This window comes from Phoca vitulina, unplaced genomic scaffold, assembly GCF_004348235.1.
Source record: "Phoca vitulina isolate PV1807 unplaced genomic scaffold, GSC_HSeal_1.0 scaffold81, whole genome shotgun sequence".
Taxonomy (NCBI): Eukaryota; Metazoa; Chordata; class Mammalia; order Carnivora; family Phocidae; genus Phoca; species Phoca vitulina.
In genome coordinates this window covers 4,973,431-5,000,090 of record NW_022589784.1, presented here as the reverse complement: position 1 = coordinate 5,000,090, position 26,660 = coordinate 4,973,431, and the positions used below count along the sequence as shown (strand labels likewise).

At 42.1% G+C, this 26,660-nt stretch overlaps 1 protein-coding gene across 1 annotated transcript in view; it reads right to left on the bottom strand.

The window, feature by feature from the left end:
* Positions 1-16,873, bottom strand: part of LOC116625802 (putative adhesion G protein-coupled receptor E4P) — a 47,242-nt gene extending 30,369 nt beyond the window's left edge. The window contains exons 1-7 of the mRNA XM_032394681.1: positions 16,831-16,873; positions 13,124-13,174; positions 11,268-11,387; positions 6,091-6,240; positions 3,744-3,784; positions 2,947-3,082; positions 2,306-2,413 (exon numbers count right to left, since the gene is read on the bottom strand). Coding sequence (XP_032250572.1) covers positions 2,306-2,413; positions 2,947-3,082; positions 3,744-3,784; positions 6,091-6,240; positions 11,268-11,387; positions 13,124-13,174; positions 16,831-16,861 — 637 coding nt within the window. The 5' untranslated portion in view covers positions 16,862-16,873. The remainder of the gene's footprint in view (positions 1-2,305; positions 2,414-2,946; positions 3,083-3,743; positions 3,785-6,090; positions 6,241-11,267; positions 11,388-13,123; positions 13,175-16,830) is intronic.
* Positions 16,874-26,660: the final 9,787 nt, after the last annotated feature.

Here is a 26,660-nt window from a genome sequence, read left to right as displayed (position 1 = left end):
ATAAATTAAGAAAAATTGCATAGTGTACATGCTGTACAGAAATTTAAATGAGATGGTGGAATAAAGCAGGGGTGGCAAACTATGGCCTGAGAATCAAATCCAGCCTACCACCTGTTTTTGTATATAAAATTTTATTGGCACACAGTCATGCCCCTTCATTTACAAATCATCTATGGCTGCTCTCCCACTACAATGTCATAGTTGAGTAGTTAAAACAAAGATCATTTGGCCCAACATGCACCCCAATGTTCATAGCAGCAATGTCCACAATAGCCAAACTGTGGAAAGAGCCGAGATGCCCTTCAACAGATGAATGAATAAAGAAGATGTGGTCCATATATACAATGGAATATTACTCAGCCATCAGAAAGGATGAATACCCAACTTTTACATCAACATGGATGGGACTGGAGGAGATTATGTTAAGTGAAATAAGTCAAGCAGAGAAAGTCAATTATCATATGGTTTCACTTATTTGTGGAACATAAGGAATAGCATGGAGGACATTAGGAGAAGGAAGGGAAAAATGAAGGGGGCGGTCAGAGAGGGAGACGAACCATGAGAGACTATGGACTCTAAGAAACAAACTGAGGGTTTTAGAGGGGAGGAGGGTGAGAGGATGGGTTAGCCCAGTGATGGGTATTAAGGAGGGCATGTATTGCATGGAGTGCTGGGTGTTATATGCAAACAATGAATTATGGAACACTACATAAAAAACTAATGATGCACTGTATGGTGACTAACATAACACTAAAAAAAAAAAAAAAAAGAGATCATCTGCCCCAAGCAAGGCAAGGGAAACAAGAGCAAAAATAAACTATTGGGACTTCTTCAAAATAAAAAGCTTCTGCACAGTGAAGGAAACAATCAACAAAACTAAAAGGCAAACTTTGGAATGGGAGAAGATATTTGCAAATGACATATCTGATAAGGGGTTAGTTTTATAAAGAACTTATAAAACACAACATCCAGAAAACAATCCAGTTGAAAAATGGGCAGAAGACATGAATAGACATTTTTCCAAAGAAGACATACAGATGACTAACAGACACATGAAAAGATGTTCAACATCACTCATCATCAGGGAAATACAAATCAAAACCATGATGAGATATCACCTCACACTTGTCAGAATGGCTAAAATTAACAACACAGGAAACAATAGATGTTGGCAAGGATTCGGAGAAAGAGGAACCCTCTTACACTGTTGGTGGGGAATGCAAACTGGTGCAGCCATTGTGGAAAACAGTATGGAGCTTCCTCAAAAAGTTAAAAATAGAACTACCCTATGATCCAGCAATTGCACTACTATGTATTTACCCAAAGGATATAAAAATACTGATTCGAAGGGATACACACATAGCAGCATTATCAACGTTAGTCAAACGTTAGTCAAGCATTATCAAACGTTAGTCTTTGGGAAAGAGCCCAAATGTCCATCAACTGATGAATGGATGAAGATGTAAGATGTGGGATGGATTATATATTTATAATGGAATATTACCCAGCCATTAAAAAAGAATGAAATATTACCTTTTACAATGACATGGATGGAGCTAGAGTGTATTATGCTAAATGAAATAAGTCTGTCAGGGAAAGACAAATACCATATGATTTCACTCACATGTGGAATTTAAGAAACAAAACAGATGAACATAGGGGAAAAAAGAAAAAAGAAGGGCAAACATAAAACAGACTCTTAACTATAGAGAACAAACTGAGGGTTCCTGGAGGGAAGGTGGGTGGAGGGATGGGTTAAATGGGTGGTGGGTATTAAGGAGGGCACTTGTGATGAGCACTAGGTGTTGTATGTAAGTGATGAATCACTAACTTCTATACCTGAAACTAATATTACACTGTATGTTAACTAACTGGAATTTAAATAAGAACTTGAGAAAAAAATTACTATCTGGTCCTTTCACAGAAAAAGTTTGCCAACTCATAGGACAGAGAAAGGCTAGGGACTATTTTAAATAGGGCGATCATAAAACACTTCTCAAGGGAAATAGTGTTCAAGGCAACAATCATCTGCCACTTTCAAGTGCTGCCTTTTCAGACCATCACATGGACACAGAGCATGCATCAGCCTGTTCCTTTTAAGGAAGCATGCCAAGGGATCCTTGTTTGAACCTCAGCATGTCACAAAGTACCCACCAACAACTGTGTCCCCCAAATTGCCTGGTTAGTGGAACCCATGTAGAGTCCCCCCTGCCTTGAAGGCTTTGTAAGTTGGCCCAGTCACCTAGAAATGAGACAACAGTGCCTAGGATTTGGAAGTCAGGAGAATCCATCTCAAACACAGTACCTCCTATGGTTCCTTTGAAAGCATCAGTACAGTCGATATCCATAGTGTTATTTCCAGCTTCCAGAACAGTCTTCTCACTTGTCTCATTGCACCTCTTGATTTCATAGACTGGAAACATTAAGAAAGTGAGTCCTGCTTTGCTCGCTTCTCATGCATAAGAAATTTGTTGAAGAACTCTCTTCTTTGAAAGGCCCCCTACTGGTGATTTCCTTTTCTGTATGCAAGGTACACCAGATGGCATTCCCTTCCACACCTCTGGCTGATGGGGATGAGATGGTCAAAATGGTCTAAGCAGCATCCACTGGCCACAGCAACCCAGGAGAAGAGAGGGGATGGCCATGTTTCCTGGAGCTGCAACCAGCGTAGGCAAGCTCAGCTTTTACATATAATATTTAAAGATAAAAAAATTTTTTAAATAATGTATACTGGAGTACCTGGTGAGGGGGTAACTAAGTTTTTAAGCAAGAGAAGCTAAACATTTAAAAGTTTTCCAAGGACAGTCACCTGGGAGCAGGTCTGCATTTGGGAAGAACCCCTTGAATGAATTCTCCATGTCACATAAACATATAAACACCAGGTCTGACAAAAGATTACCCTCATAAAATGTTTTGGTCATAAGGAAAGTGCTCTATGTTTCTTACCTATACCAAGTGTAGAATTATCATGCTTTCCTGGAGATGCTAAATCTTCAGTCCATATGATCACTTCCATTTTTTGAAATATTTGGGTAGCCATTTTTGCAATGTGCTCTTTGCTTCCGTTATTCCTCAGAATTTCCTTTCAAAGAAATAAAACTAATTAGGTAGGCTCTTCCTGAAACTTGAGAAAGCAGGAATATACTTGTGTGTGGTTGGGTGAGCCCTGAAGACAATAACATTGATTAAGGTGTAGGTTCTGCACTCTCAACCTGATATGTATCTTCTCATTGACCACACACAGCCCTGTGAAAGGTGTATCATTCACTCCACTGTATTTATGGGAACATGAGGACCTAAAGGATGAGGTGTCTGGAACCCATGAAGAGTGCCTTACAGAGAAAGACAGGGGATGGGAAGTGGTAACAGAGGTTGAGTGAAGCTCTAGATTTTTGATGCCAGTCTTTGAACAACAGCTGAGGCACTAAAAACCTTCCCCATGGTTTCTCAGTGTCTATTGACATTTGAGACCAGATAATGGGGGAGGCTGTCCTCGGGCATAACTAAATGTTTAGCAGCATCCTTGGTGTCTACCCACTAGATGCCAGTGGCACCCTAGTTGTGACAACCAAAAAATGTCCCCAGGCATTGCCAGATGTCCCCTGGGAGAATGGACAAATCATTCCTGCATGAGAGCTGGTGTGTCCTAAAAGGCAGAAGGAGCCATGGTACTTATTTGAGCAGGAGAATAACATAGCAAGACTGGTCAGCTGTCTCCCAGACCTAGGCTTCACTTCACTCACCTGAATGTTCCCTGAGAATGTTGTCTTCTCACTGGCGCCCTCTGGGAAAGAAAAGTAGCCATTGAGTGGAATGTGGGAGGTAACAGGCCTGGCCCACATCCCTTTCCAATCACTATTGAGTTGAGTCTTTCTCTGATGCTTCCCATCCTTGCCCAAGTTCCCTCCAAGAAGTCCAAAATGTCTTCTACAGTAGAAATTTAAAAGGGGATTAGGGTGGGGCCTCCAGTTCAATAATTAAGTCAATAGTATTTATTGCACACCTACTAAAGGCCAGGAACAATACTAAACCTTATGGAAGTAAATTGACAAAGAAACAAAGGGTCTTCCCTTGTGGAGTTTGCAGTCTGGTGGGAGAGTCACTAGGTAAATAATGACAAATAAATGATTAAGTGATTACAAGGGTCCCACCTGTTTTTAATATATAGGACAAGATACCTTGGGAACACAAAGAGAAATCCTAGAATATGGAGGGTACAGAGGAGTCTTCCTGAAGGAGTGGGTGTTAACTGGGTTAATAATACAGAAGTAGTAATAATACCTGCAGTTGTCTACACAACATGGCATATAAAGTGCCTTAATACACACTATCTCATGTAAAGAAGACAGAAGGTTCTAGAACAGGGTTATGTAGCTTAATAGCTAATATTTATTGAGCCTTCCTAGGTGGCTAGCACTGCACTGAATATTTTACACACCTTAATAATCAAAATGGGTAGGTAAGGTGTATTAGATTCCTAAGGCTGCTGTAACCAAGTGCCACAAACTGGGTGGCTTTAAAACAATAGAAATTTATTTTCTCATGGTTCTGGAGGCTAAAAGTCCAAAATCAAGGTTATTAGTAGGACCACACTCCCTCTGAAGGCTCTAAGGAAGATCCTTCTTTGCTTCTCCTAGTTTCTGGTGGTTGCAAGCAATCTTTGGTGTCCCTTGGCTGGTGGCAGCAGAACTCCAGCCTCTGTGTCTGTCCTTGCATGTCCCTCTGTATGTGTGTGTGTCTCTATACCCAATTCCCCTCTTCTTATAAGGACACCAGTCATATTGGATTGAGGGCCCACCCTCATCTGGTATGACTGCCTCTTGATTTTATTAAAGCTGCAAAGACTTTCTTTCCAAACAAGATCATATTCCCATGTTCCAGATGTATGTGAATTTGGGGAGATTCTATTCTACCCAGTACATGAAGTAAGTAGGTTTCTGAAGTGACTCTCAGTGATCCTTGCCATTTGGAACCCTCCTCCCCCTGATCAGACCCAGTGACTCACTGCTAATGAACAGAACACAGCAAAAGTGAGAGGATGTCACTGCTGAGACTGGGTTATAAAAGACTACAACTTCTATTTTGTCCACACTCTCTTTCTGGATATTCTCATGTGCTCACTACAACAAAGCAAGCTGGAGAGGCTGACATATCTAAGAACTGAGGGCAGCCTCTCACCAACCACCAGAAAGGAACTGAGGCCTTCAGTCCAGTAGCTTTGAAAGAACTGAATCCTTCCAGCAACCACGTGAGTGAGCTTGGAGGCAGATCTGCCCCTAGATGAGCCTTCAGATAAGACTGCATCCCCACCCAACACTTTGACTGTAGCTGTGAGAAACCCTGGAGCAGAGAATGTAGGGAAATTACATGTAGATTCCTGGCCTACAGAGACTGTGAGACAATATTGTTGTTTTAAGCCACTACCATTGGGGTAATTTGTTATGCAGCAATACATAACTCATACGGTAGATGCTATTATTGTTCCCACTTACAGGTGAGGTGTATAGAAGTTAGGTCATTACCCACCCAAAAGTCAGCTGGTAAGTGGTAGAGCCAGAAGTTAAGTCCAAACTATTGAACTCAAAACACGGAATTATACTAGGAATGAGCAAATAAGTAAACATGCTGTGGTCATTGAGGACCAGGTTCTCAATGCCACAGAAGCAGCCACAAATAAGAAAAGAGGGAAGGCTAGAAAGAGCCCTGGTGTTGGATGGGAATCTGAGGTATCAGTGTGAACTCATAGGGTTTAGTATATAGACAGATAAATAGATGTAGAAATTGAATTTAAAGTGAGAGAGGGAGAAACAAGTAGGGAAGTCCAGCGGAAAATCTGAGATGTCATTTTGGAAGACCAGGAAAGAGACCCAGACAGGAGACATACTCTTGCAAGGCAGCCCCATAAGGACGGTGATTGGTGCTGGAGGCTTGAGTGGTGCCTTCTGGGAAAAGATTACCAGGGACAATAGTAGGATGCAGGACCAGGGCCAGGACAGATCTCTGCTCTTTTACCCTGGCCTGAAATCAGTGAAGCTCTCAAAGTCTCCCCCCACCACTCCTTCATTGTCGAGAGTATTTGGAAATCCTTACCATGACATGCTTCATCATCTAATTTAATGAACCTAGCCAGCCAGTTCAAGATACGATTTGAGAAACAGCTGCAGTAGTAACTTCCAATTTCATTTCCGCAGTATGATTCCTTCTTGCACTTTGCCAGCCCAACCTTACACTCATCAATATCTGCAAATCAAGAGAAAACATCATTTTTCATTCTCATCAAACTATACCATCTTCCCTTGCACAGGGAGTCTCGGGTACCCACCATCATTCATAAGCATCTGTTCTTGGATAAGATGACTCAATATCATAAAGGTGATAGTTCTCCTCCAGTGAATTTATAAATCCAACACAATCCTAGTGAAAAACGTCTAGCCGGACTTTAAGGAGTAAGACAGTGGATACAAGCATGTAAGAATAGCTAGAAAAACTCTGCAGTGGGGACTCATCTTATTAGACACTGAAACACACTTTAAAGCCTCAATAAAATGAGTGCTGGCACATGAATTGATGAAGAGGCTAGTGAAATAGACTCAAAGTCCAGAAATAGACCCAAGTACATATGGAGCTTTAGAGTATGATGGTGGTATGTCAAACCACTGAAGGAAGGACAAGTGGTTCTTTCAATACTTGGATCACACGGTTTGTTTAATCAATTTAAAATACACAGCAAGTAGCAAGGAAAGAGATAGGACAGGTGCATATACCCTTAGGAAATGGTACAAGTGAGGCAAAAGGCTCCCACCATCTAAGTCCTGGCATGTGCAATATTCATGTGTTCTGCATTGATCTGCCACATCTCTCTGGTGGACCAGAGTTGAGGTTCAAGCAAAGGGACCCACAGACAGAAGTTACCCTGAGCCAATGACTCACACTTATTCTCTCTGTTGGAAGGACTCAGGACAAGTGCATTTAACCAATAGTTACAACTTGCCTACTAGTCTATGAGTTATATCGGGCTATGGGTGTGTGTTTTGGGTAGAGGGTTATATGGGCCAGAATGGTTATCATCAATGAGTGACTGAATTAAGACCTCATAAATCTTAAGTGCTTTGTATGTTTTGTTTCTATTGTGTATCTTGGGCATTAAATGCCTCTTATTTAATTTACCATGAGCATTTAGCACCTATGTGCCTTGTGTATATTTATCGCTTCATGAATATCACTGTTGGTCTCTCCATTCTATTCTACGTTTAACACACATATGCTCTACCCACCAACTACTTACCTATTTTAACACATCTTATGCATTTCATATATCCCATTGGATTTTCTTTCTTCTGCAGCAAAACCAAATAGTCTCAAACAGTATAACAAATGCACATTACACTTCTGCACACTTCCCTTCTCTAGAACGGGGTTCCTCTTTATCCTGGTTCAGGATGGATTTTTTTTTTTAAAGATTTTATTTATTTATTTGACAGAGAGAGACACAGCGAGAGAGGGAACACAAGCAGGGGGAGTGGGAGAGGGAGAAGCAGGCTTCCGGCGGAGCAGGGAGCCCGATGCGGGGCTCGATCCCAGGACCCTGAGATCATGACCTGAGCCGAAGGCAGACGCTTAACCGACTGAGCCACCCAGGCGCCCCAGGATGGATTTTTTAATAAGATAAAATGAGACCCAGATATCACACACTTCTTAAGAATAAACTCTACACTAAGGAATCATTGAACACTACATCAAAAACCAGTGATGTACTATGTGTTGGTTAATTGAACATAATAATAATAATAAAAGAATAAACTCTACATATATCAGAGATCTAAATGTAAAAATGAAGCCATACAGGTACTAGAATTAAACAGAGGTGAATTCTTTGATCTCAGTGTAGGGAAAAACATTTTATTTTTATTTTTTATTTTTTAGAGAGCATGGGAGGGGAGGGGCCAATGGAGAGGGAGAGAGAATCCCAAGCTGGCTCCATGCCCCAGCACAGAGCCCAGGGTGGGGCTCGAACCCATGACCCCGAGATCACAACCTGAGCCAAAATCAAAAGTCAGACCCTCTACCGATGAGCCACCAAGGTGCCCCAGGGAAAACATTTTAATGATGACTTAAGCACCTTGATAAATTTACCTACATAAAAAAATTTTTTAATTAGTTGCATGGTTAAAAAAAATATATACAAGCAAAGTCTAAAGAAAACTGACAGAGAGAAAATATTCTCAATGTATACTACTAACAAGGGACCAAAATTTCTAACATATAAAGAAATCAAAAATTGGGAGGAAAAGAAACAAATACTCAATAAAAAAAAATAGGGAAAAGACATGAACAGACAATTCAGAAAGAAGATATAAAAATGATCCTCTAATATATAATGTTCAAAATTTTTCATAATTAGGGATGCCTGGCTGGCTCAGTCAGAGGAACATGCAACTCTTGATCTCAGGGTCATGAGTTCAAGCCCCATGTTGGGTGAACAGATTACCTAAAAAAATTTTTCATAATTAGAGAAAATCATGAAAAATCTACTGATATACCATTTCTCACCTAGCAGACTGGCGATGCGTTCTGACAACATGTTCTGTCAGCAAGACTGTGGGGAGACAGGTGCTTTCATGCATTGCTGGTGAGAATGCCAATTGGTACAACTTTTCTGGAGTTAAACTTGGGATAGCTAATCAAGCTACATATGGATTTACCCTTTAACTAAGGCACCTCACCTCCAGGACTGTAAAGACACATCTCCCACAAATACTGGAAAAAGCCTAAGGATTCAAGTAAAAGGTCCCTATGCAGAAGAAGTTTGAATAAACTATGGTTCATCCACACAGGTACATAAAAGAATGGGGGAAGATCTCTACATGATTTGGAATAATTTCTAGGATATACTGTTAAGTGAAAAAAGCAAAGTGCAAAAGGGCATCTCTGGTGTCCTATCAAAGGTGTCTAAGTCAGAGAAGACCAGAAAAGACTGAGGATCCGTCACAGATTGCCAACTCAGGAGCATGGCAACTAAATAGGATCCTGAAATAATTCTTGAAGCAGAAAACAAAAAGGGGCATTGGGGAAAAAAACTGGTGGAACTGGAAAAAAAGTCTGTTGTTTAACATCCTTATATCAATATTAATTCCCTAGTTTTCATCATTGTAGTATAGCCATGTTGTTGGTGAACCTTAGGGGAATTGGGTGAAGGGGTAATAGAGAATTTCCTAAACTCTTTTTAAAAAGTTTTAAAAACAGATACATCCAATGTTGTATGATTCCACTTATAGGAGATCCCTAAAGGAGTCAAATTAACAGAGACAGAGAGTAGATGGTGGGAGCCAGGGGCCAGGGGAGGGAGAATGGGGAGTTAATGTTTAGTGGGGACAGAGTTTCAGTTTTGCAAGATAAAAAAAGTCTTGGAGATGGATGGTGGGGATGGTTGCACAGCACTGTGAATGGACTTAATGCCAGTGAACTATACACTTAAAAATAGTTACGATGATAAATTTTGTTGTGTATATTTTACCACAATTGAAAAAAATAATTCAAGTAAATGAATAATCCAATATTGTCTGATTCCACTCACAGGAGGTCCCTAGAGGAATCATATCCACAGACACGGAGAGTAGATGGGGGGGAGTAAGAGGTGGGGCAGGGGGTGGGCAGGCAGTGTTTCATGGGGACAGAGTCTCAGTTTGGGGAAAGTTCTGGAGACAGATGGTGGGGATGACTGCAAAACAGTGTGAGTGTGCTTGATGCCACTGGGTTGTACACAAAAATGGTTAAATTGGTAAATTTTACATTATCTATATTTTGCCATGATAAAATAAAATAAATCCTAAGTAGTTTACCATGGTCCAGTTTGCCTTCTGAATTTACAAAACTCCACCAATTAGATATTCAGGAGTGTTTTTTCTTTTTGGCAGTCAAATGGACCTTTAGAATTTGTGGAAATGAGAAAGGATTTTGGCTGGAGCAGAAGGGAGTAGTGAAAAGGGAAACTGGAATCTGAGTTCGAATACTCAGATCATGGAAGATATTGAGTGACAAGATAGTAAGTTATTCAGTTGAGGCCAAATCATAGAAGATTTGAGTGTCAAGATCTGATGTGGGCCAGATCATGGAAGATATTGAGTGTCAAGATCTGAGTTGGGCCTGATCATGGAAGATGTTTGAGTGTCAAGATAGTGAGTTATTCATTTGTTCTCTTGGACAACACTTTTTTATTGGGCCTCTGTTATGTGACATATTCTCTGTCCTTGGCTTACAGTAATGAACAAAACAGACATGGTCCCCCCTCTTGTGGGATTCTCAGACAGACAAACAAAAACTGATGCTTGAAACTCCAAGGGTCCTGGGAACTCTACCTTCCTCTAAAGAAAGACACTGTTGGTGGGAATGCAAGTTGGTACAGCCACTTTGGAAAACAGTATGGTGGTTCCTCAAAAAGTTAAGAATAGAACTACCCTATGGCCCAGCAATTGAACTACTGGGTATTTACCCCAAAGATACAGATGTAGTGAAAAGAAGGGGCATGTGCACCCCAATGTTCATAGCAGCAATGTCCGCAATAGCCAAGCTGTGGAAAGAGCCAAGATGCCCTTTCAACAGATGAATGGATAAAGAAGATGTGGTCCATATATACAATGGAATATTACTCAGCCATCAGAAAGGATGAATACCCAACTTTTACATCGACATGGATGGGACTGGAGGAGATTATGCTAAGTGAAATAAGTCAAGCAGAGAAAGTCAATTATCATATGGTTTCATTTATATGTGGAACATAGGGAATAGCAGGAAGGACATTAGGAGAAGGAAGGGGAAAATGAAAGGGGGGGAATCAGAGGGGGAGACGAATCATGAGAGACTATGGACTCTAAGAAACAAACTGAGGGTGTTAGAGGGGAAGGGGGTGAGGGGATGCGTTAACCCAGTGATGGGTATTAAGGAGGGCACGTACTACATGGAACACTGGGTGTTATATGCAAACAATGAATCGTGGATCACCACATCAAAAACTAATGATATATTGTATGTTGACTAACATATCATAATAAATAAATAAATAAATAAATAATAAAAAATAAAGAAAGGAAGACATCAAACCAGCTTCAGAAAGAGCAAGGGGGACACAAGGGATAAGAACTCCTCTAAGGGCACCGAGACAGCTCTGACATGTTCTATCTTGTAGCACGGCTGCATCTTTGCCTCACCAGCACCCCACACACGCCCCCACCCCGTTCCAGATTTCAGGATGTCGTGGATTGAGTCTCTACCTTCACATTTCTCGTGGGGCTTGATGTACCTCCTCCCAGACGGAGACTGAAATCCATCTTTACAAGCACAGTGGGTGCTGTTGGAGCAGTTGGCATGTTCAGGGCATATGGGACAGAAAGCTGCAGGGAACACAGGATCCTTTCATTAATTTACTCATTCATTCAAGAAGGATTCCTTGAGCACTTACGATGTCCCAGATGCTGTAGTCAGAAGAATGTCCTTTTGGGAATAGCTCTGTTGTCCTCCACCGTGCATCCCTCCCACGGCTGAACACAGATGCTTGCGTGCCTGCCCCACCCACATCCAGCCTCTACCATCAACACCACTTCCGCTCAACAGTAGAACTTCTAACTGTCAGCATCAGTGTGTCTTTCCCTGAGGGCTTTCTCTGGCCACCAGAGTCCTCTGTGCTCACCACATGGTGGGTTAGCAATGGAGCAGTTCCCTCAATCAATGACTGACATGAATCAACATGTTAAAAAAAAAAAAAAAAGGCTTTTTTATCATCAGGGAAAAAAAAAGAAAACAAGTATTGGCAAGATGTGGAGGAACTGTAACCCTATGCACTGCGGGTAAGGCATGTAAAATGGTGCAGCTGTTGTGGAAAACAGTTTGGCAAGTCTTAACAATTTTTTTATTAGAAATACCATATACCACTTTTAAGTATATAGCCCAAAAAATTGAAAGCAGTGTTTTGAAGAGCTATATGCACACCCATGTTCATAACAGCATGATTCACAGTAGTCAAAAAGTGGAAACACCCCAAGTGTCCAGTGACAGATGAATAAACACAATGTGGTCCATCCATACAACAGAATATTAGTTAGCTTTAAGAAAGAAGGAAATTCCAACACCTGCTACCACATGGGTGAACTCTGAAGACATTAGATATGTAAATAAAGCAGTCACAAAAGGACAACTACTGTTTGGTGCCACTTACAGGAGGCCGCTAGAGGAGTCCAAATTCCTAAAGACAGAAAGTCTTCAGGTGGATCCTGGGGCTAGTGGGAGGGGAAACGGGGAATTGCTGTTTCATGGGGGGGAATGCCAGTCTGGCAAGAGGAAAAATGTTCTGGAGGTGAATGGTGGGGATGGGTATACAACAATGGGAATGTGCTTGATGCCATGGCTCTGTGCACTTAGAAATGATTACAATGGTGAATTTTATGTTGTGTATATTTTACCACATGTTTAAAAAGATAAATAAGAAGATAACAGCTTCCTTGCCCATGAAGGGGAATCATGCTGGGATGCTGGGGTACATGCTCCTTACTATGCTCCCCTCTCCCCTCATGTAATCTGCTTGACAATGGACCTTTATGTCTCCTCACCTTCCCAGTAATTTCCCACTCCCGGCTGGTACTTCCCAGGATCACCTCCCTGACAAATGACTTGCTCTCAGGTCCTTTTCTTAGGGTATGCTTCTGGGAGGGGGGGAACCCAACCCAAGACATGGGGTGAAAATAAAAGTATCTCCTGCCATGACTTAGATACAGGCTCTGGGAAAGAAAGGGCAGAGTCTACCATCCACCAGCTGTGCAACCTTGAGCCAGCTACTTCCCTTGAGGGCTGTTGTTCAAGTGAGGATACTCTCCAGACCTTCTTTGCAGGAATGTCAGGACTGAATGGGATGCGTGTAGAATTTGCTTATCATGGAGGCTGGTGCAAAGCAAGAGCTACATAAGTGGTGGTGATGATGGAGAAGGGGGAGAGAAGTTCTTGGGAGCTGCAAGAAAAAGGCAGAAGGCGGCAGAGATTTATGTTGTCTCCCTTGAAAAGGGCCCCTTCCCTCCCCTCGAGGCAGGTTGCTGATCCCAATTTCCTTTCTCTGGCATTTGGTAATGAGTAAACTCACCTCCAGAATTCTTGGCATCTGATCCTGACAGAGCCAGCAGGACACTGAGACCTGGCACAGAGAGAGGGGGACAGTTCAGCTTGGCTGAAGCCCACAGGGGTTAGGGGTTTCGTCTCCAACTGCCCGGGCATACGTGTGCTAACTTCACTGCAGGTCCTTCCAGGCAGGCTACAAACACCAGTCACAGGGGACATCATATACTACTGAAGCATACCAGGGCCATCTGGTTGCAGCTGTAAGAGGGTCTGCACCCAATTTCAATGTTGGGGGGGTCAGGGAGGGGTGTTCCCCACACCAACAATCAGTGCTCTGACACCAGCTGGGTGTCCTACAATTCAACCGATTCCAACACCATCTACCCAGAGACTATCAGATCCCACAGGTTAAGGGCTTGCTCCCACAAGCCTACCCCCCCCCCTTTAGAAGCCATGGAAAGCCTAGTTTATCACCACTTCCTTGAGTTGCATTAATTTGCTAGAGCAACTCAGGACTCCAGAGAAACATTTCTGTTACTAGATTGCTGGTTTATTAGGAAAAGGTATCACTTGGGAACACCTGAGGGAGGTGAGGTATGGGGCAAAGTACAGGGGTAGGGCGCAGAACCTCCATACCGTCTCTGGGTGGCCACTCTCCCCAGACCTCCAGCTTCACCAGCCCCAGCAGTCCAGCCTCTCCCGGCTTCAGGAGGCTACCTCACACAGCCAGGGTTGATTAGATCTTTGGCCCTTGGCCAGGGATTCACTCTCCAGCTCCTCTCCCCTCTTGTGAAATCAGGGGGTGGGGCTGAAAGGTCCAACCTTCAAATCACATGATTGGCTCCTCCCCCAGCCCCTCCCCTAGCGCCCCGCCCACCCCATGAGTTTCCCAAATCACCTCATTACCATAACAGAAGACACATTTATCACTCTGCCCTTGGGGGAAATGGGGAAATGCCAAGGATTATAAGAGCTCTGTGCCCCCTGGGTGGCTCAGTGGGTTAAATGACCGCCTTTGGCTCAGGTCATAGTTCCCGGGGTCCTGGGATGGGGTCCTGGGATGGGGTCCTGCATCGGGCTCCCTGCTCAGTGGGGAGTCTGCTTCTCCTTCTGCCCCTCACCCTGCTCATGCTCTCTCTCTCTAATAAATAAAATCTTAAAAAAAAAAAAAAAAAGAGCTCTGTGCCTGAAATGGGGACAAAGCCCAAATATGTATTTCTTATTATAAATCACAATATCACAAGTTGTATGTCCCGATTTCTGAAAAACCTGTGGCTCAGAATCTAGTACCAAAAGGCCAAGTGCCAACCTCCTTTCCATATGCAGTGGTCCCTCTGGACCTGTCCAGACCTCTACCCTACACTGTCTGATGGCGACAAAGTGCAAGCCACATAGGTCCTTTTAAAATTCCTAGTAGCCACATTTTTTAAAGGCAAAGAAAAACAGGTGAAATTAATTTCATTATATTTAACCTAATAGAGCGAAGATGGGATCATTTCAACCAGCATTCAATATATGACAAATTATTCATAAAGTATTTTACGATCCTTTCTCTGTGTAAGATAGTCTTTGAAACCAAGTATGCATTTTGCATGTGCAGCTGATCTCCACTCGGGCTGGCCTAGTTTCCAGTGCTCAGGACCCACATGCGACTGGTGACTATGGTCCTGCACAGCACAGGTCTGACCACTAATAACTCATGTTTTCTCTGGAGTAAGAGGGAATCTGAATATCACAGACCCTAAGAATCCCCAGAGTCCAAGACTGTGGCAAAATCGGAATGGATGAGCATGTTTGGGGCATGGTCCCTTTTGAGGATGATCTCAAAATGTCTCCCACAGTTTTAGACGAAGCTTTATATTAAAGTTGGGGATGAAATCAGAAATGCAGAAAACTTTCCCACATATTTCCTAATATCACTTCCTCAAAGTACATAGGTGGCAAATAACTAGGCACTTGAAAAATGGATTTTCCTGCATCTCTTTCACTGCAAGCAGGTTGTACTGGGATCCTTTGCTAAAATCTAGAGGTATCTAGGGGCGCCTAGGTGGCTCAGTCAGTTGAGCTTTGGGCTCTTGGTTTCTGCTCAGATCATGATTCCCTGGTTGTGAGATGCAGCCCCACTAGGGGCTCCCCACTCAGCATGGAGTAGGCTTCAGATTCTCTCTCCCTCTCCCTCCCCCTCTGCCCCTACCCACCCCCTATGACTCACGCATGCTCTCTCTCTCTCTCAAATAAATAAAATCTTAAAAAAAAAATCTGGAGGCGTCTACTTTCATAGCTAACACCAGCCCCCAAATGGCTTAAGTATGACAAGGAAAATCAAGGTAATTTGGATTTGTATCACAAATGGAAGGGGAATCACATGGAAGGAGAAGGAGTAAGAAATCTGCGTATGGCCCGTTTGGATTATCACAGAACAGGACAAGTCCCCTGGACAAGATAAGGTCAACACCTGCTCTTCCTACATCTTCTATAATATTTACTATCCTCTGTATTATGGGTACTGACAAAAACATCACCTTTAAGGATTCATGATATTGCACTGAATCATATGACATGGCCATTTCTGTAAGTCAGAAAAATGCTCAAACATCAGTACTTTCCCTGTGAATGCTTTCTTCACAAAAAGAAATATTTGATTCCTATGGGGCAAGGGTCAGCAAACCATCACCTTCAGGCCAAATCCAGACCAGTGCTTGTTTTTATATGGCCCGTGAGCTAAGAATGGTTTTCACAGTTCTTACACGGCTAAAAACAAGAAGAAGATTTCATGGCACGTGAAAATAATATGAAACTCAAATTTCTATGGCTATAAATCAGGTTTTATTGGAACACAGAGATGCCCATCAGTCCGAGGAACGCCTGGGATTGCTGTTACATGGTAGTGCAGAGTTGGTGAGTTCAGAGAGAGACCAAATGCCCATAGAACTGAGAACAGTAATTATCTGGCCCTTTATAGAAAAAGTTTGCCTTTCCCTGACATAGAGCATTGGACATCACATGGTTGCTAATAAGATCTCCTTAACAAACCTACCTTAAACTGTATTTGAGTCCTCCTGTGGTGTTTTAGAACTACCTTGAAGAGCCAAAATCCCAGAGCAGAAGGGTGGGTAGATCCAGGTCATTGTAATGTACTAAGCCACAGCACTCCAAACATGGACCCTCTTGGTGGTGGTTGATCAGTGTAGCAGGCCCTTGAAGTGTCCCCTTTAGTCTTCCCCAGAGGGGATTCCTATGCATGCAAATAACTATCTTTCTGTAAGAGGGCATTTTCTGCAGCCTGTGGAGGGCAAGCCCCAAATATTTGGGAATTATGCTGGAGTGGCTATCTAGCAGCAAGGGATGAGGACCGAGGGTAAATAGCTCAGCCTCCTTGCACTGCTAAGGCACATAAGGTATTCTCTCTTGGAGGTGCCCCAACAGGATTGAGTGCCACTTACCCACAGGGTAACTCCCCATTAACACACCCCCATCTGTGCTTGTCTCTTCCTGATCTGTCATTCTCCACTCCCTCCCTTGTGCCTCCTGGGATCCTTTCCCAAATAAACTACTTACATCCAAGTCTGTCTCAGTTCTGCTTGGGGAGAGCAACTAAGAGACTCAGTGTGAGAGTTTCTAATAGGACAGGTGCACACAATCATTTCTGCACAAAGTGCCAAACTGGGTGGAGCAACCCAAACTAGGATGCAGGGGTCATGGGCAGAAGAGAGAATTCTTTGTTGTACTCACCTGAGAGCAGGGGCAGGCACCTGCTTCCCATAGCACTGAGATACCAGGAGCACCAATCTGAGAAGCGCTCTCAAGCAGGATGTGGCAAGGATGTCTGGAATGAAGAAGCCCCATGAAAGTCAATTTCGAATGGTCACAGACTTCAGAGGCCAGGTGGCCAATGCTTCTCAAAACCCTTTAATTTCTGCCCATCTTTTGACCCAACAATCCCACTTTCTGGGAAATTATCTCAAGGAAAAGGTGATCGAAGGAGAGTAGATTATAGGAAACAAGCTTACAACCCAACAAATGTGGAACAAATATCCTGCTGGAATTTAAACTCCCAGTCTGTTGCAACCAGCAAGGTTTGGACTGTAAGAAATTCCACAGGACAAACTATCCAATTTCTTCACCCTCCTCAAAAAATTTAAGGGGTGAAAAACATAGGGGAGACCTAGATTTAAAAAGACTTAGAAATACATCAACCAACTGCAGTGTCTTACTGGATCCCAAATCAAACATAATTTTTTAAAATGTTTGAAGCCTGGCAATGTGACAACATTAAAGAATGGTTGTTCATTCTCGTGAATATGATAATTCAACCTCCAGTTCCTTATCTGTCAACTCCGACGGTTGCTCCAGAGGAGGCTGTAGGTATGATAAAGTGGCTGTATACAGAGTCCTGATATTTTGGAGTTACACACTAAAATTTTGCAGGCAAATCATATGATATGTAGAAATTATGTCAAAATAATTGGAGTGAGGGAATGGTTTGGGGAGTAAGTGGGAATAAATTTGATACAAGTTTGGCAGGTGTTGATCATTGCTAAAACCGGGTGAAGGGTCTATGGGGTTCCCGATGCCATTGTCATTGCATTTGTGTATGTTTGAGAAGTCCCATAATAAAAAAGGGGGGATTATCTTAAAGATATGTTGTTCATTAAGTAGATAGATAGATACCAAGGGGCAGAAGTATGTATGCTAGCATTTGTGTAAGATGGGGAGATAATAAGGAAGACTTCAGCACACTATACACAATTAGAAATGTGCATACATATATTTATAATATATTTATACAACAGGGAAACTGCAAAATGTGAGCTATTCTCTATACAGTTATGTGTGTGTGTACTTACACCTACATAAGGTCATATATAACTAACATATACACACATACAAATGTGTGTGCACAAACATACAAATGCATATTATGATTTTGCATTTGCATAAAATATTCCTGGAAACTGCCCAAGAAACTCCTAATACCTGTTGCCTTTGAAAACTGAGCCACTGGGAAGCAGGAGCAAGGAGACTTCATATTTCACCTTTTGATGCCATTTGAATTTTGAAGTAAGTGAAGGTATTTCATATTCAAAACCTAAGTCCCTTCTTGGAGAAACAATGGAAGTGCTGCACATCACCAAAAATGAGACTTTCAAAGACTTTAAGTTGTTAGTGTTTGCTCTGTGAATATCATTTTGAAATGTAAAAAGCACCATTCTCAGGTAATGCCATGAGCAATTAAGATTTAGGACAAAACCTCCAGTGCACATTAGCAAAGACTATATGCCCTGCAAATCTGTTAAACCATCAAATGTGCCAGTGAAGACAAAGGCACCAATGGGGAAGATATAGCTAAAGAATTTGAAGAAAATATTTTCATAAAATGTAAGTGGGAGCATTTAAAGATAAGATGCTTTCTTACATAAAATGTAAGAAAGGGAGCATTCAAAGATGTGTAACACAAATAATTAGATATTATAAATAAAAATCATGCTGTAGGAGGCTACTAACATAACATGGAAGGTGGTTGTAATCCAGCATTAGGATAAAGGCAGGTAATAGAGCAAAATATGTGATCTCACATTTAAAGGGGATTCTATAAATGTTAATAGAAGAGTGGCATTCTGAGTGATTTAAATTTCTTTTTATTTAACTAGCTCTACATTTTATACATTACTATAGCAATAAGAAAATAACAACAATAATGAAGTATTTTCACAGAAGAGGAAACAAAATGGCTGAAAAATGGATTCTCTTGGTAGGTCCTTCCCTTCTCCATGCTCCTGCTTTGATATGTAGATTCTGCTTTGATTTCTGAGTTTGGAATCTCTAGGGGTCTGCTTGTGGGGCAATTCTCTCAACACTTCACCCACAGTTAGCTGTTGGCGATAGGCAGTGAGATGAGAACATAACTCAGTGCCCAGGAAAACCCGAGTTTGGATTGCAAATCGGCAGCTACTATTTCAATCACTCTGAGGTGGTGACTTTGTCTCTGGGCCTGTTTTCTCATCTGCAAAATGGTGCTAAGAAAGAGCATATACTTCCCAGTAATGTTGTGTTGATGCAGTGAAGATGACCTCCCATAGCATGTGGGCACCTGCCTGGCATGTGACAAGTGCTGAATAAAGTTAACTGTTATGGGGACAGGATATGATGATGATGGTGGTGGTGGACATGATGGTGATGGTGAAGGTGGAAGTGATGGCAATGATGGTGATGACAGTAATGGTGAAAATAATATAAATGGTAGTAGTGACAGTGCAGGGAGTGGTTTTGGTGATGACAGTGATAGTGGTGATGATGGTGGAAGTGATGATAACATCATGATGTTGATGATGGTAGTGCTTATGGTGATGGTGATGGTGGAGGTGGTGGTGATGGCAGTGGTGGTGATGGTGGTTCTACTGATGGTGGAGATGGTGGTTATGGTGGTGGTGATGGTGGTTCTACTGATGGTGGAGATGGTGGTTATGGTGGTGGTGATGGTGGTTCTACTGATGGTGGAGATGGTGATGGTGGTTCTACTGATAGTGGAGATGGTGGTTATGGTGGTGGTGATGGTGGAGATAGTAGTTACAGTGATGACAGTGGTGGCCATGGAGGTCTCCCATTCCTCTTTCCTGACTCCAGTTATAACCATGACTTTGTGTGTTAAGGACTGACTGATCCATTATCAAGTGGTGATGAGAATTAACAGGGTCCTGTGAAGCTCCCCCCAAAACAAAGTAGTGGCCTGAGAAATCCCATTCCAGAAAAATCTCTTACTCCCGATGGCCTGAACAGGCTAGTCACACATTATGTATTGGTATCTAGCACATAAATCAAATTTTGCTACAGATACTTCTCTTAGCCTTCTATTCTCACTTCCTAAAAACATTCATGGACCTTCTGTGGTGGGCCAAGTCCCTTACTAAGTGCTTTGACACTATTGTTTCATTGAAAGCTCACAATCACCTTATTAATGTAGATCGAATAATATCTTCCCACTTTTCAAATGATGAAATTGAGACTCAAAGAAATTCTATCATTTTCTCCAGGTGATGCTGCTAGGAAAAGGCAAAGCTAAGATTTGAAAAATGTCAGGCTGGATTCAAAACCTGAGTATAACCACTGGACCAAGATCCTAAGCCCCAATGCCTCTTAGGTGCAAAACTGTAATAAGAATAAGCAAGGCCATTTTGGGGAAGCAAGGAGGACTGTGGAGAACTGAAAACCCTGGGCTCTGTCTAGAGATACTCAATTCAACTTTTTCCCCAAATGCAGAACCATTGGGCCACCAGCTTGCAATCTCTGCAGTGGACAATACTGCCTAATTGCAAATCAAAATCTGTACGTGGGCCTCTTCGAGGACTTATACTTGGTCACTTCCTGGATGCACTCCCCCTCTCAGCATACATTTCCCTGTTTTGATTCTTGGTTCTCTTCTCTTCCAAAAACCTATTATAGAATATACTGCAAAGAAATTGTGCCCAGGGGCACCTGGCTGGTTCAGTAGGTAGAATATGTGACTCTTGATCTCAGGGTAATGAGTTAAAGCCCCATGCTGGGTATAGAGATTACTTTAAAGGAATTTTTTAAAAAAGAAATTTTGTCTAGATGAGGATTATTCAGAGGCCTCTTTGGAAACTGGTTTAACTAAAGTGAGTATTTTACATGAAAGAGGGGATAATGTTTTTCAGAAGCGCCGAGACCTCTAGCAATGCTGATTTGGTCTTTTAGCTTTTTAAAATTACTTTTTTGAGGTATGATTGGCATGTAAAAAGCTGTACATGTTCAATGTGTACAACTTGATGAGTTTGGACATGAGTACACACCCATGAAACCATCACCACCATCAAGATCATAAAGATATCCATCACCTCCCAAAGTTTCCTCCTGCTCCCCTGTGGTTAGTTGTGTCTGTGTGCAGTAAGAACATTTAACGTGAGATCTACCCTTTCAGCAAATTTTAAGTATACAATTACAGTATTATTAGCTATGGGTGCCATGTTGTCTAGTACATCTCCGGAACTTATTTATCTTGTGTAACCAAAGCTTTGTACCCTTTGACCATCATTTCCCATTTCCCCTAACCCTTGGCAACCAACATTCTACCCTCTGCTTCTGTGAATTTGAGTACTGTAGCTCCACATGTAAGTGAGAACATACAATATTTGTCTTTCTGTGTCTGGCTTTCTTTACATATCTAGCAAGGCTGACTTGGAGAGATTTTTGACTGTGACACACTGTAAGAAATACATCAGACAGAGAGAGAGAGAACTCAACCAAGTTTCACAAATCAATATGCTGCATTTGATATTTTATGATTATACTCCCTTTAATTTATTTTAAAATGCTGGTTATTACCCAGCAAGTTGGTTTCATGACCCTGCTCCCCGCCAGTGGGTCACAGCAGCTGGAAAAACACTGACCTTTACAGTAAGTCACTTTGGCCATGAATAAAATATACAATCCTTTGACAGCGAGCCTTGCATTTAACTGTGCTGATGGGTTTATCATGGAGGTGATGCATGTGGTGTGTGACAATGCTTGTCAATTCACCATGCAACCTCTGTAAACCTATTCCTCTTTCTAGGTCTTGTTTTCTTCATTTTTAATAGCAAATTGGTTCTATGCTACATTTGCTTCAGACTCTGTTTCTTGAAACTTTATTACAGACATACCTCAGAGATATTGCAGGGTTGGTTCCCTCAATATAGCGAGTCAAATAAATGTTTTGGTTTCCCAGTGCATATAAGAAAATATGTTTACATTATACTGTAATCTATTAAGTATGCAATAGCATTAGGTCTAAATAAAATGTACATCCTGTAATGAAAAGTTGCTTAGTTACTGAAAAATGCTAACCATAATCTGAGCTTTCAGAGAGTCATATCACTGATCACAAATCACCAAATATAATAATAATGAAAAGTTTGAAATATCACAAGAATAACCAAAATGTGGCACAGAGACATGAAGTGAGCAAATGCTGTCAGACAAATAGTGCCAGTAGATTTAATTGATATAAACCTTCAATTTGTAAAAAAAATTAAAAAAAGAAAAACGAAATGCAGTATCTGTGAAGTGCAATAAAGCAAAGTACAATAAAACGAGGTATGCCTGTACTTTAATTCACCTTAAGCTTCTTAATACACAATGCATCATCTCTGTCAAGAATGCCAAAGCATTTCAGTATGTTCTGCATCACATAATACACATATTGCCCAAGCAGAAGCTAGAAAATGTTGCCCATATAGCAGTTTTCAAAAACAAAGCAACGGGACATATAAAAGTTCCCCTTGAACAATTTTACAGTACCAGACATTTTTCTAGACCCAAGATCACACATGAAACATTTTCTATTTTCTCTTGAAATACACTAATCAGTTCTTACCCACAAGATGAAAAGTTCTTGCTTCTTACCCAGTCCAGTAGCTTCTCAAAGCTAATGAAGAAGGAAGTACATCACTTCTTATCTTGAGCTCCACTTTCTCAAGGAGTCTAGTGGTGCACTAGAAGGCTGAGGGTGTTGGTTGGGCAGTTTGCAAAATGCAGAGTCCCTTAGTTCTCTTTTCATTTGGGCAACTTAAATAGTGCATTACATTAGGGTGGATCATATTAAAGTGCCTCAGAGAGTGAATTTGAAAATGCTGACGGTGTTCAGTACAGAAAATCACCTAATGGAGAGTGGCGCCAACTTCTATCTACATCAAGAAAATGGATCCAACATTGGGCAGCCTCCTTTAGTTGGTGAACTTCTTAGAAAGAGAGTTGAAGGCCAGACTGTGGAAGAGTGTATCCCACCGTGCCAGTGTTTCTATGTATCATGCACTTCCCTATTAAGGTATCACTTCTCAGTTTACCATCTTGGGAAAACAACATATCCATATTCTTGGACTTTGAGATAGGGTCACCCAGCATAATTACATTCATCTACTTGGCTGATGAAATTCTTTATTGGTCCCATTAGCATGGTGTCCTGAAATTTCTTCTTGTTCATATTAGAAGAATTTTTGTAAGAGCCAGCACAAATATGGCAAACACCCTTTCTCACAAAACCCTAGTTTAACAAGTCCAAATACACACCTAGTAATTTACTCCTTATCTTGGTTTTGTTGCATTTATGAGGCATAGCTTTATTATCCCTGACATAAATATTTTCATTTTTTGGTGTCTCTTTTATTTTATAAATTAATTAGAGTCAATGCAATAAAATATTCAATCACTTAGATATGGTGTGCAGGCAGTTAGCCGCTCCACATAAGACTCAAAATATTTGTTCTAGGTGATACTCAAAATGTTGCTTTTGAATGACAAGTGAAAGAGGGTGTAGGTCTATCACTGTCAGCTGAGAAGTGAAAAGTGTTTGAATGTTAAACTGAAATTCCTGAATCCAAGAGAAATCCCTGAAATTTTGAGCATTTCATGTGCTCACAGCCTAATTCTGCAAGTGACAGGATATTTGCACAAACAGATGTAAGAATTCCCCTATCTTGGGGTGTAGTCCTCCTATGCTGACTCTAGACTTGACTGTGTGGCTGGCTTTGGCCACTGGAACGACAGCTAACAGGATGGAAACAGAGATTTGAAAAGTGCTTGCATATCGGGGCTTGCCCTCTTTTGCTGCACTTTAAACCCCAAGATCATCATGTGAATGAGCCCAAGCTGGTCTACTGTAGGATGAGAGGCAATGTGGAAGAGAGCCAAGGCTCACTCATCAACAATCCACCACTCTGGTTGCCAGCCTTCCAGATGAGGAGTGAGACTATGCTAGATCATCTGGCAACCAGCTAACCCACCAACTGACCACAAATGCATGAACGAGCTCATCAGAAACCAGCCAGGCTAGACTAGACCAGAAGGAATGTCTAACCAACCCACAAAATCATGAACAAAATAATATAGTTGTTATTTTAAGCAAATGAAATTTGGGGATGGTTTGTTATACAGCTAAGGCTAACTGATACACATCACAAAGTGGACTGAAAGATGATTTTTACACACATGTTGTCAGGCATGGAACCATGTGATTTCCCCTTCTAACCACAATTGATGGGACCATGGGTTGGTCCATTCAGCACCAACAATCTATGAGGTGGCCCAAGCAGAGAAATCTACCTTAGAGTACTTCTCCATATTGGATGCTGACTGGCCAATCGATTCAGCTTGTTTCTTTCTCTCTTGGAGAGTCTGAATGCAAAACCCCAGAGAGGGACACAGATAGACAGTAGAGTGGTCCATGAAACAATGAACAAGCTGAGAAATAACAAAAGCAGAAGCCGTCAGAAGGAAGAATCTGTTGATGATCTTTTTCTTTAATCCCTACTTGTTTATCTCACCTCTCCTTGATGGAGCAGTAGACCATCACCATAACAGAATCCCAGTCAGTTAGGGTTAGGGGTAGGGTTCCACAATCCAAGGGAGCAAATGCCCAATTTAAGGAACAGTTCCATAGGGTCTGGCTGCTTCTCAAACTTTAACAAGCTTCTAACAATTCATTTTGGGTGATTGTGAAAGAATCTGTTTTCCATCCTTCTCCACCCTGCTCTGTGCACAGGGAGGTTGTCCTGTATGGACTGCATTATCAGGCTTCTCTTGTGCTCTGTCTTCCAACCTTTTTTGACCAACAGTAGCTGTAGAAGGAAGGAATAAAGCTGGAGGAGAGAGAGATGGGGATATTCATTTTCCAAGCTCCTCCTTCCCTGCAGGGACTGCACATTTGGGCAGTGGTTAGATTCTTCTGTCACAGGCAAGGCATTTTCCAGGTTCCTATACCTGTTCCATCCCCTTGCCCCTTTAAGACAAGGACTGATAAGAGTTACCCCCTGTTGCTACTCCCTCCCTCCCCTCTCCCCATCCTTTCTTGGTTTCCCTTAGCTCTGCTTTGATATTGTGATTTATAATAAGAAATATATATTTGGCATTCATCCTGCTCTGGCACAGAGCTCCTAAAACCCTTGGACTTTCCCGAGCAATAAGAACAATGGGAGCATCTTTTGTTATAATATTTGGTCTCTTGTGACATTGAAGGACAGTATCACAAGACACTGAAATGGGTAACAAGCCCCTTTTCACCACAACTGGGTTTATGTTAAAGAGGTAACTTTTGGAAAGCACCTAAGGATGGGGGTTGGTTGCCAGGGGAAACCAACCACAAATGGAGGGTTGGAACTTTCTGTCCCACCCCTGACTTCCTGGGAGGGAGGAGGGGTTGAGATTGCATTCAATCACCAATAGACAATGATTTGATCAAACATGCCTGTGTAAAACCCAAAAGTATGGTGTACAGGGAGCGTCCAGGTTGGTGACATGTGGAGATTTGGGGAGGTGCACCTGCAGAGGGCGGAGAAGCCCCGAGCCCCTCCCCCACACTTTGCCCTGTGCATCCCTTCCATCTGGCTGCTCCTGAGTCATATCCTTTCATAACAAACCAGTAATCTAGTAAGTAAAATGTTTCTCTGTGTTCTGTGAACCTCGCAAATTAATCAAACTCCAAGGGGAAATGGGGACCACCTGGGTTTTTCAGGCTTCAGAGGTGGGGTGAGGGCAGTCTTGTGGGACTGAGCCATTTCACCTAAGGAATCTGACACTATGCTAGTTCCAGGTAGATAGTATCACGATGGAGTTGAATTGTAGAGCACCCAGCTGGTGTTGGAGTCTCACTTGGTGGTGAGAAAAAAACCTCACTCACACACTAGAATTGGGTTCAGAGCCCCCTTTACCTCCCCACACCTGTATAAATAGTCTCTTTGTTAAACCCTCTTCATTTAATTCCTTTGGCTGAGCCACCTGTTCTCACCAAGCTGCCATCCAAAACACACCCTGGCACTTACACTGGTTCTACCCATTCTAACCAGAAGCCAAGCTTTTCTTCTTAACTGTCATGCAAGAGGAAACCACATTTCAAGAAAAGAAGGAAACATCATCCTTTACTGACGTGTGGACTTGAAACACAAAACACAAATGCCCCTTCCTCTTTTGCCTGTCATTTAACCACTGCTATTTTTTAAAACAAATTTTTAAATATTTTATTTGTTTATTTATTGGAGAGAGAGAGAGAGGGTGAGTGGGGGAAGGGCAGAGGGAGAAGAAGAGGATCTCCAGCAGACACCACACTGAGTGCAGAGTCCACGTGGGGCCCCCTCTTGCAACCCTGAGATCATGACCTGAGCAGAAACCAAGAGTCCAATGTTCAAGTGACTGAACCACCCAGGTACCCCTACTTTTTAAAATTTTTTAGTTTTTTTTTTTTTATAGTACGCTCCGTGCCCAACGTGGAACTCAAACTCACGACCCTGAGATTAAGAGTCACATACTCTACCAACTGAGCAGCCAGGTGCCCCTTTTTCCTTGTCATTTAAAAACAGTTGTTTCTCTAGGGCACCTGGGTGGCTCAGTCGGTTGAGCATCTGACTCTTGATTTTGGCTCAGGTCATGATCTCAGGGTCCTGAGATGAGCCCTGCCACTGGATCCATGTGAGCACAGTCTCCTTGAGATTCTCTCTCTGCCTCTGCCCCTCCCCACCACCTTTGCAGCTTGAGTGCTCTCCCTCTCCCTCTAAAAAAAAACAAAAAAAACACAAAAC